This window comes from Ranitomeya variabilis, chromosome 2 (genome assembly GCF_051348905.1).
Source record: "Ranitomeya variabilis isolate aRanVar5 chromosome 2, aRanVar5.hap1, whole genome shotgun sequence".
NCBI lineage: Eukaryota > Metazoa > Chordata > Amphibia > Anura > Dendrobatidae > Ranitomeya > Ranitomeya variabilis.
In genome coordinates this window covers 673575379-673587459 of record NC_135233.1, presented here as the reverse complement: position 1 = coordinate 673587459, position 12081 = coordinate 673575379, and the positions used below count along the sequence as shown (strand labels likewise).

Here is a 12081-nt window from a genome sequence, read left to right as displayed (position 1 = left end):
CTGCGTCATATTACGAAGGAAAGTCCCACCTCCGGGACGGTTTTACGGTATCAGTGGACACATTTTATAAGTGTTAAGTTCTGCGTGTGCAAGGAGCATAATGAAAATAGCTACCTTTTCCTTGTGCAGCATTACTGCTGCACAAGGTGGCTCTTTCAGTAACAAACGCCTTGGGGGGGGGGGGGGACAGGTTCCCTTACATTTCAGTTGTGTCAGCGTGGCGGTCGCAGGACACATTGCCGGCTACACAGCTGGGGATCAGCTGACGTTACTGAAACCCAATAACACTGGGTCGTATGTTTTGACTGTGCAGATGGCACTTCTGAGCCTCAACTGGCGTTGTTGGAGCCCAGGAATGTAAGTTCAGGTGGTTGAAAGATGAACACAACAGGAGACCTGGATAACGTATACAGTGACCTAATTATTTAATCAGGAGGAGGAGTGGCAAATTCCTGCGAGATCCAGGCCTTGTTCATTTTCAGGAAAGTAAGCCGGTCAACGTTATCGGAGGATAGTCGCATGCGACGGTCAGTTAGTACACCACCTGCAGCACTAAAGACACGTTCCGATAATACACTGGCCGCAGGGCAAGACAGCACCTCCAATGCATACTGGCTTAGCTCTGGCCATGTATCCAGCTTTGAGACCCAAAACTTGAAAGGGGAAGAGCCGTCTGGGAGTACAGCAAGAGGGCAAGACATGTAGTCTGTCACCATCTGACGGAACCGTTGCCTCCTGCTGACTGGAGCCGTCTGTGATGGTGTAGACTTTTGTGGGGGGCACACAAAACTGTGCCACAGTTGGGCCATACTGGTCTTGCCTTGGGCAGAGGCACTGCTTCTGCTCCCTCTTTGTGCAGAGCCTCCACCACTGCCTGGACGCACTGAGCTGCTTTGGAATGCACTAGCAGCACTTCTCTCAGTTGGAATGGAGAAGATGATGGAACTGACCAGTGTGTCTTGGTACTCCCGCATTTTTCGCTCCCGGTTCAACGGTGTGATGAGGCTTTCTACGTTGTCCCGGTAGCGAGGATCGAGGAGGGTGAACACCCAGTAATCAGACATGTTGAGAATGTGGTCGATGCGGCGGTCGTTTCTCAGGCACTGCAGCATGTAATCCACCATGTGCTGCAGACTGCCAACTGCCCAAGAAACGCTGTCCCCAGCTGGAGGCGTGATCTCTGCCCGCTCGTCATCACCCCACCCTCGCTGTACACACTGAGTACTGGACAATTGTGTAACTCCCTCCTCTGGACGGATGTCTTCCTCCTCCATTGACTCCTCCTCATCCTCCTCACAAACTGTCCCCTGCCTACGCGTTTGTGAGGAACCACGTGGCGCTGACTGTCCAGAAGATGATGGAAGTGGTGAATCCTCATCCTCCACCTCTTCCACAACATCATCCCTTAGCGCTTGCAGTGATTTTTCAAGCAGGCAGATAAGGGGGACAGTCATGCTGACTAGTGCATCATCTGCACTCGCCATCCGCGTGGAATAATCGAAGGGACGCAAAACCTGGCAGACATCCTTCATAGTGGCCCACTCTGTGGTTGTGAAGTCTGTACGGCGCTGACTGCGACTTTTGTGCGCCTGATACAGCTGGTACTCCATTACAGCTTGCTGCTGCTCACACAACCGCTCCAACATATGTAACGTGGAATTCCACCTGGTAGGTAGGTCACATATGATGCGATGTTCCGGCAGGCGGTGTCGGCGCTGCAGAGCCGCAATGCGCGCTTTTGCCGTGCTGGAACGCCGCAAGTGAGCACACTCTAGGCGGACCTTGTGCAGCAGTGCATCAAGATCCGGATAGTCCCTCAAAAAACTCTGCACGACCAAATTGAGCACATGTGCCAGACATGGGATGTGAGTGAGGTTGCCGAGGCCCAGGGCTGCCACCAGATTTCGGCCATTATCACACACTACCATGCCTGGCTGGAGATTCGCTGGCTCAAACCACACATCGCTCTCCTGCTTGATGGCATTCCAGAGCTCCTGCGCTGTGTGGCTACGATTCCCCAAAAAAATTAATTTCAAGACGGCCTGTTGACGTTTGGCCACGGCTGTGCTCATGTCGGTCGTAACAGGTACACGTTCATCACGGGTCCATGTGGAGGTGGACTGTGACGGCTCCTGCAGCGATGATTCTGAGGAACTGGTGTAAGAGGAGGAGTCAATGCGTACAGAATGGATTCCTGCAATCCTTGGAGTGGGCAGGACACGTCCTGCGCCACTCGCACGGTCTGTACCCGGCTCAACTACATTAACCCAATGGGCAGTGAGGGAAAGGTATCGCCCCTGTCCATGTTGACTGGTCCACGCATCGGTGGTGAGGTGGACCTTGCTACTGACGGCGTTCAGTAGCGCGTGTTTTATGTGTCCCTCCACATGCTTGTGCAGGGCAGGGACGGCTTGCCTGCTGAAGTAAAAGCGGCTGGGCACACTGTACTGTGGGACTGCCAATGACATCAAGTCACGGAAGCTGTCAGTCTCCACCAGCCTGAATGACAGCATTTCCAGTGACAGAAGTTTGGCAATGCCTGCAGTCAGAGCCTGTGCTCGTGGGTGGTTTGACGAGAAAGGCCGCCTTTTCTCCCATGCCTGTACTACCGATGGCTGTAGACTGGGCTGGGAGTGTGTGGTTGACTGGGAAAGTGGTGCTGCGGGTGGAATTACAGCGGGTCTCTGGACAACAGGGCCAGAGGTTCTTCCACGGCGATCCTGGGAGGAAGCCGAACCAGCTGCGTGTGAGCTAGAGGAAGAGGCAACACGAGCTGAAGAGGTGGTAGCTGCCGCTGTTGGTTGGCCTAGCTCTTCAGTGTGTTTGTCTAACTCCGCCGGGTGCCTGTTGCGCACATGTTTCCACATGTTGGAGGTATTGAGGTTGGCGACTTTTTGACCTCTTTTGATTTTTTGATGACACACCTTGCATCTGACATAGCAAATGTCATCTGCAACTGTGTCAAAAAAGGACCAGGCACTGCAAGTCTTGGGAGCCCCCCTTTTGACTTTTGGAAGAGACATGCTCCTTACGGGTGCCAAAGCGGAGGCTGCAGGATCCGCAGTCTTCCCCCTCCCTCTCCCTCTTTGGACCGTACGGGGAATCTCTTCCTCAGAGCTGCTCCCACCACCTTCCTGTCCCTGACGCCAAGATGGGTCAAGGACCTCGTCATCCACACTACCCTCTGCCCCCAACTGCTCCTCCCGGGTAGTCTCAGCAGCAGAGCACGCACCAGTAAGTGGCACCTGAGTGTCATCATCAGCTGATGCGGCCTGCGATGTGGTGAACGGAGCCACTGGCCCACCCGCCTCTTCAGACTCAGAGAGAAAAAGCTGTTGGGCATCACTGCACCCTGCCTCTTCTTCCATTTCTCCAATGCTGCTTGGCTGGCCCCCTGTTTCCAAGCCAAGAGATTCAGAGAACAGAAGTAGAGACGGCTCCTGTCCTGGGCTCTCTGTCTGCCTGGGCAATTTGGCAGGTGGTGAAGAGACAGATGGCTGCTCTCCAGTGCTCTGTGTCTGAGAGGATGTGGCACTAATGGAAGTTGATGCATTAGCTGCCATCCATCCCACAACGGCTTCAATTTGGTCTTCACGCAGCAGCGGTGTACGGCGCTCGGCGACAAAGCTGCGCATGAACGACTGTTCCCTCGTGAAAGTGGGTGCTGATGAGTCACCGGTGCCCGCAGCGGGCACAGAATCCCCACGTCCCCTCCCTGCTCCGCGCCCACGCCCACGTGCCTTACTCACTGCCTTCTTCATCGTGGTTGACTGATAAAGAAAAGCAGAAAAGTACTAACGGCTTTGTGTGCTTATTCCTGAAAAACTCCTCCTAACAGGTATAAGAAACACTAATTAGCTAAAGTGTGGACTAGACTTTAATATGAGTTAATGTGGCCTACACAAATGTAAAGTGGTGTAACTGGTGTGTTTGGTGAACTTTATTATTTATTTCTTTTTTGGGGGCTGAACTGACAACGGATAGAGCTGCAGTCACACGGAGACCGTGCAGACAGACGTTAACGGCGCTGTAAGGCCCAAAAACCCTCCTCTACTTTATCCTATGTAGTGTTTTTCCACAAATTAGCTGGAGACGGGTGGAAAGACACTAATAGGATTTTTTTAAATTAATTAGCAGCAGACTACAGTACTTGAAAAAAAATTAAAATTGATTTGGCGGTATGACGCAGTTAACAACCCTGAGCTGGAGACAACCAAGCTACGGCTGCTCACAGACTACAGGGCGAGCTGCAGTCACACGGAGACCGTGCAGACAGCCGTAAACGGCGCTGCAAGGCCCAAAAACCCTCCTCTACTTTATCCTATGTAGTGTTTTTCCACAAATTAGCTGGAGACGGGTGGAAAGACACTAATAGGATTTTTTTAAATTAATTAGCAGCAGACTACAGTACTTGAAAAAAAATTAAAATTGATTTGGCGGTATGACGCAGTGAACAACCCTGAGCTGGAGACAACCAGGCTATAGCTGCTCACAGACTACAGGGCGAGCTGCAGTCACACGGAGACCGTGCAGACAGCCGTAAACGGCGCTGCAAGGCCCAAAAACCCTCCTCTACTTTATCCTATGTAGTGTTTTTCCACAAATTAGCTGGAGACGGGTGGAAAGACACTAATAGGATTTTTTTAAATTAATTAACAGCAGACTACAGTACTTGAAAAAAAATTAAAATTGATTTGGCGGTATGACGCAGTGAACAACCCTGAGCTGGAGACAACCAAGCTACGGCTGCTCACAGACTACAGGGCGAGCTGCAGTCACACGGAGACCGTGCAGACAGCCGTAAACGGCGCTGCAAGGCCCAAAAACCCTCCTCTACTTTATCCTATGTAGTGTTTTTCCACAAATTAGATGGAGACGGGTGGAAAGACACTAATAGGAATTATTTGAAAAAATGTGCAGCAGCCTGCACTACTTCAAAAAAAAAAAAAAAAAAGGACAGTATGAGGCAATGAACCACCCTCCCTGAACTGAATACAACCAGCTATGGATGGCCTATGTGGCTGCACTCAGACTAGAGAGTGGGCTGCACTCACACACACACACACAGAGAGACCTTGCAGATCGCTGTGAAAACAGCGCTACAAGGCAAAAGCAAGGTGAATAGTAGGTGAACACAGCGGTTGCTAAATTAGCCTTTGGAAAGCACAAAGAAGCAAATCGCTATCTCTAAACTGTCCCTCAGTCAGCAAACAGCGTCCTGTCACTAACTGAATTCACAGCAGAGTGATCGCAAAATGGCGCCAGCGACTTTTAAACTGCATCATGACATCATTTCAGCAGCCAATCACAGCCTTGCCAGTACTTTCATGCCCTCCATGCTAAACAGGATGTGCCCACACTTGGAATCTTTCTCATTGGCTGAATTTCTGAATTTTGAATCATGGAACTTCCGATTCCGGTATCCGATACGCGCCAAGTATCGGAATCCCGGTATCGGAATTCCGATACCGCTAGTATCGGCCGATACCCGATACTTGCGGTATCGGAATGCTCAACACTAGTATTGACTCTACACCATTGGCTAGTAATAAACCACAATACTGGACACAAGTGACTATGCGTATGAATCCAGACCATCAGGAGATGATTCGCTTCCTTGTGTTGTACAATCTACATGACGTTTTGGTGCTCGGATTACCATGGTTACAATCTCATAACCCAGTCCTTGACTGGAAAGCAATGTCTGTGTTAAGCTGGGGATGTCAGGGGGCTCATGGGGACGTACCTTTGGTTTCCATTTCGTCATCTATTCCCTCTGAGATTCCGGAATTTTTGTCTGATTATCGTGATGTTTTTGAGGAGCCTAAGCTTGGTTCACTACCTCCTCACAGAGATTGCGATTGTACCATAGATCTGATTCCGGGCAGTAAATTTCCAAAGGGTCGTTTATTTAATCTATCTGTACCTGAACATGCTGCTATGCGAGAATATATTAAGGAGTCCCTGGAAAAGGGACATATTCGTCCTTCTTCATCTCCCTTAGGAGCCGGTTTTTTCTTTGTATCTAAAAAAGATGGCTCTTTGAGGCCGTGTATTGATTATCGACTCTTGAATAAAATTACAGTCAAATATCAGTATCCTCTGCCACTGCTGACTGATTTGTTTGCTCGAATAAAAGGGGCTAAGTGGTTCTCTAAGATTGATCTCCGTGGGGCGTATAATTTGGTGCGAATTAAGCAGGGGGATGAGTGGAAAACCGCATTTAATACGCCCGAGGGCCATTTTGAGTATTTAGTAATGCCTTTTGGTCTTTCAAATGCCCCTTCAGTCTTTCAGTCCTTTATGCATGACATTTTCCGTGAATATTTGGATAAATTTATGATTGTGTATCTGGATGATATTTTGATTTTTTCGGATGACTGGGATTCTCATGTCCAACAGGTCAGGAGGGTTTTTCAGGTTTTGCGGGCTAATTCCTTGTGTGTGAAGGGTTCTAAGTGTATTTTTGGGGTTCAAAATATTTCTTTTTTGGGGTACATTTTTTCCCCCTCTTCCATTGAGATGGATCCTGTCAAGGTTCGGGCTATTTGTGATTGGACGCAACCTTCTTCTCTTAAGAGCCTTCAGAAATTTTTGGGCTTTGCTAATTTTTATCGTCGATTTATAACTGGTTTTTCTGATGTTGCTAAACCTTTGACTGATTTGACCAAAAAGGGTGCTGATGTTGCTGATTGGTCCCCTGCTGCTGTGGAGGCCTTTCGGGAGCTTAAGCGCCGCTTTTCTTCCGCCCCTGTGTTGCGTCAGCCTGATGTTACTCTTCCTTTTCAGGTTGAGGTCGATGCTTCCGAGATCGGAGCTGGGGCGGTCTTGTCGCAGAAAAGTTCCGACTGCTCCGTGATGAGACCTTGTGCGTTCTTTTCTCGAAAATTTTCGCCCGCCGAGCGAAATTATGATATTGGTAATCGGGAGCTTTTGGCTATGAAGTGGGCTTTTGAGGAGTGGCGTCATTGGCTTGAGGGGGCTAGACATCAGGTGGTGGTATTGACCGATCACAAGAATTTGATTTATCTTGAGTCTGCCAGGCGCCTGAATCCTAGACAGGCGCGCTGGTCGTTGTTTTTCTCTCGGTTTAATTTTGTGGTCTCATACTTACCAGGTTCTAAAAATGTGAAGGCGGATGCCCTTTCTAGGAGTTTTGAGCCTGATTCCCCTGGTGATTCTGAACCTACAGGTATCCTTAAGGATGGGGTGATATTATCTGCTGTTTCCCCAGACCTGCGACGGGCTTTGCAGGAGTTTCAGGCGGATAGACCTGATCGTTGCCCGCCTGATAGACTGTTTGTTCCTGATGATTGGACCAGTAGAGTCATCTCGGAGGTTCATTCTTCTGTGTTGGCAGGTCATCCCGGGATCTTTGGTACTAGGGATTTGGTGGCTAGGTCCTTCTGGTGGCCTTCCCTGTCTCGAGATGTACGAGTTTTTGTGCAGTCTTGTGATGTTTGTGCTCGGGCCAAACCTTGTTGTTCTCGGGCTAGCGGATTGTTGTTATCTTTGCCTATTCCGAAGAGGCCTTGGACTCACATCTCTATGGATTTTATTTCTGATCTCCCTGTTTCTCAGAAAATGTCTGTCATCTGGGTGGTGTGTGACCGTTTTTCAAAGATGGTTCATTTGGTGCCCTTGCCTAAGTTGCCTTCCTCATCCGAGTTGGTTCCTCTGTTTTTTCAAAATGTGGTTCGCTTGCATGGTATTCCGGAGAATATCGTTTCTGACAGGGGGACCCAGTTTGTGTCTAGATTTTGGCGGGCGTTCTGTGCTAGGATGGGCATTGATTTGTCTTTTTTGTCTGCGTTCCATCCTCAGACTAATGGCCAGACTGAGCGAACTAATCAGACCTTGGAGACTTATTTGAGGTGTTTTGTGTCTGCGGATCAGGATGACTGGGTTGCCTTTTTGCCGTTGGCGGAGTTTGCCCTCAATAATCGGGCTAGTTCTGCCACTTTGGTTTCTCCTTTCTTTTGCAATTCGGGGTTTCATCCTCGTTTTTCTTCCGGTCAGGTGGAGTCTTCGGATTGTCCTGGAGTGGATACTGTGGTGGATAGGTTGCATCGGATTTGGGGACAGGTGGTGGACAATTTGGAGTTGTCCCAGGAGAAGACTCGGCATTTTGCTAACCGCCGTCGTCGTGTTGGTCCTCGTCTTCGTGTTGGGGACTTGGTGTGGTTGTCTTCTTGTTTTGTCCCTATGAGGGTTTCTTCTCCTAAGTTTAAGCCTCGGTTCATCGGCCCGTATAAGATTTTGGAGATTCTTAACCCCGTGTCCTTTCGATTGGACCTCCCAGCATCTTTTTCTATCCATAATGTCTTCCATCGGTCATTATTGCGCAGGTATGAGGTACCGGTTGTGCCTTCCGTTGAGCCTCCCGCTCCGGTGTTGGTTGAGGGTGAATTGGAGTACGTTGTGGAGAAGATCTTGGACTCCCGTGTTTCCAGACGGAAACTTCAGTATCTGGTCAAGTGGAAGGGCTACGGTCAAGAGGATAATTCTTGGGTGACAGCCTCTGATGTTCATGCCTCTGATTTGGTCCGTGCCTTTCATAGGGCTCGTCCTGATCGCCCTGGTGGTTCTTGTGAGGGTTCGGTGCCCCCTCCTTGAGGGGGGGGGTACTGTTGTGAGTTTGGTTTTTGGGCTCCCCCGGTGGTCACTGGTGGTACTGGACTTGTGTGCTTCACTTTCTCTGTTCACCTGTTTCCATCAGGATATGGGTGTATCCTATTTAGCCTTGCTGCTCAGTTATTCTAGTGCCGGCCATCAATGTAACCAGAGCCTTTCTGTTGCATGTTCCTGCTTCTAGACTACTATCAGCTAAGTTGGACTCTTAGTCCTAAGTTTGTTTTGCATTTTTGTTCCAGTTCACAGTTATGTTATTTTTCTGTAGCTGGAAGCTCTTGTGGGCCGAAATTGCCACTCCGTTGTTATGAGTTGACACATGAGTCTTAAAGTAATTTCGGGATGGTACTTTAATAGGATTTTCAGCTGACCGTGAAGTTCCCTATTGTATCTTCTTGCTATCTAGTAAGCGGACCTCGCTTTGCTGAACCTACCTTCATACTGCGTATGTCTTTTCCTCTGAACTCACCGTCAATATATGTGGGGGGCTTCTGTCTCCTTTTTGGGGGAATTTCCCTAGAGGTAAGCCAGGTCTGTCTTTTCCTCTATTAGGGTTAGTTAGTCCTCCGGCTGGCGCTAGGCGTCTAGGGATAAAACGTAGGTACGCCACCCGGCCACTGTTAGTTGTGTGGTAGGTTTAGCTCACGGTCAGCTCGAGATTCCATCACCCAAGAGCTGTTCTGTTATTTATGTTCTCTGACGTTCCCTTGCCATTGGGAACCATGACAGTGGCCTGTGTGATATACTGCGTGGGCTGTGCTATATATTACATGAGTTGTGCTATATATTATGTGGGCTGTGTTACCTACTGCGTGGCTGCTATATACTACGTGGGCTGTGTTATATATTGCGTGGGCTGTTATATATTACATGGGCAGTGTTATATACTACGTGGCAGTGTTATATACTGTGCGTCTGCTATATACTACATGGCTCCTATATACTACGTGGCCTGTGCTATATACTATGTGGCTGCTATATACATACATATGTTAGAATACCCGATGCGTTAGAATCGGGCCACCATCTAGTATATATATATATATATATCCTAAAGTACCAAGAAAATGTGTCATCTTTAACTTTAGGCCATTTAGAGTTTGTTTCCTCTTCAACTTAACTGTTCACAATGATAGTAATTTTGACCAGTTTTGCCCAAACTTTTTCATGCCACTGTAGGTGCAGAGATTAGAGTGAATATAAAACAATAAACAAAAGGGATCCAAAGCCATTCATGTTTTAGATAAACATGTACTACACATACATATTATTCCCTTGTAATTGTATTACTAAGTTTTAAGGCACAGTATGCACCTTAGAGCAAACACTGGTATTGACACTTATGAATACTTTAGTGATCACGTACAGAATACTACTTTACTAGACCTTATGGTTACAGTACTCTAATTTTATAGTTATACAGTGTATCCCTCAAAAAATACTTTAAAAATGTCTTAAAAGATTCTAAAATATTACTACTACACCTAATACTTTAGACATTAGGTATTAGAAATGTTCTGGGTTGATATGTGTACTGTATAGCTCATAATGTGGTACCTTAGGAGATATACTGTTATATGTACACACCTTGCAAATGTTTGATAGTCTACAATAATTCTTACTCGCTACGCAGTGCATGTCCTCAATTTTTTATAACTTCAGTGATTATATTATCTATTTAAGAAAATCTAAAATGCTGGTTTTAATTCAATGGCAGCATGGCATTTGCACATTTGTTCCACCTCTTTGACCCTGGCCAAATAGCTGGTAATGTTATAATACTTAGCAAAGTGAGCATAAGATTTCTATAAATATCATCCACTTTGCTGGAACTGAAAGACACTGCGGTTTTTTTTGCTCAGTGCATCTCGCATTTGGAGCCGGTGTCGCACTTGCGAGTGCAATGCGAGAAACTCACGTGAGTCCCTCGCATCAATACCCGGTACTGCCGCCGGCACTCGGGACCGAGCGTTCAGCTGCATAGAAATACATGTCCCGAGTGCCGGCGGCAGTGCCGGGTATTGATGCGAGTTTCTCGCATTGCACTCGCAAGTGTGACACTGGCCTTGCTCAAAAACTCATCATCTGAGCTTAACCTAAGAGGCGCAATCCAGAGGACACTATATCAAGACTGGTGTAAAAAACACCTTAGGCTACGTTCATATGACTGGATAAAAAATCATCAGCGTTTCATCAGGAAAGCTTGGATGATTTTTTCCTTACTTGTCATCCATGTACACTCTGTATGTATGGTCATCTGTTTCTTTACAGGAGCTGTTAATTATTTAAAAGACCATTTACAGTTTCCTATGCTGCAGAATTGCAATGCATCTGTAATCGATGTGAATACTTTTCTGCCCAATGATGACAGAAGTATTCTGGGAGTGATACCTTTATTGGCTAACCAGAAAATAATACGTTTGCAAGCTTTCAGAGCACAGTGGCTCCTTCTTCAGGCTAGATTACAAATAGATTAATAAGAAACAAGCACAACATTTAAAGAATACTACAGGAGGACATTTGTTAGGGGGTGGGAAGTGTGATGGGTCCATAGATCAGCCAAGGTAATCCAATTAGGCATTTTCTTACAAATGGAGAGGCAGTGGGAATAATGTTCTTAGTTTTCTGGAGTCCATCACCAGAAAATAGATGCTGTACTGTGGCTCTGTTTGGCATCTGTTATTTTTTTTGCACACCCATAGCCTTGAATGGACGAGTTTCATCCAATACATGGTAAAAACTAATGCTTGCTGCAATTTTTTCCACTCACAGACCAGCAAAAAAAAAATTGCACATGTGCACTGCCCCATTGAATAATATTGGTCCGAGTGCTGTCTGTAAAAAAACAGACAGCAGTTGGACATAAAAATACACTTGTGTGAACCTTCCCATACTAAATGGGAAGGAAAGTCTGTGCTAGAGGATTATATCATTTGTGACTCAAGGATTATCCTGACACTATCACTCATTCCTCAGGCTGCTACAGACGGACGGCTCAAATTAACTCCCAATAAATAACTTTAGACAATCAGAATAGAAGAAAATATTTTTTTTTTCTGCAGAAAAAAATATGAAAATGCATAGAGAAATAAAAAAAATAATACTTACATAAAAAGCTCCACATGCACAGTTTCAGGAGCAGAACCATCTTGCTTGCAGGTGAATTTTGCACTCAGGTGCTTTGCATGAGAATTTCACTTCTCTCTCAGTTAGCATAGGAAAATAACTTCTCCATTTTAACAATCACGTTTTCTTATCTTTCCTTTATTATTTTATGGGCAGGTCATCCCACTATGAAGTTATATTTGTTTTCTAGAACAACAAACTACTAGTTCAGCTTTTTCACGGTGAATTAAATTGTATATTTTGAGTAATAATTAAAGGGGTTTTCCACTCTATTTAAACAAATATGTTGAGTACACAATTAATGAAATATAAGTATTATGGGTT

General features: G+C 46.6%; 1 protein-coding gene across 1 annotated transcript in view; it reads right to left on the bottom strand.

The window, feature by feature from the left end:
- The window catches only part of LOC143807585 (uncharacterized), a 138670-nt gene extending 126868 nt beyond the window's left edge, over nt 1-11802 (bottom strand). The window contains exon 1 of the mRNA XM_077289281.1: nt 11740-11802. Within this exon, the coding sequence (XP_077145396.1) occupies nt 11740-11779 (40 nt within the window). The 5' untranslated portion in view covers nt 11780-11802. The remainder of the gene's footprint in view (nt 1-11739) is intronic.
- Nucleotides 11803-12081: the final 279 nt, after the last annotated feature.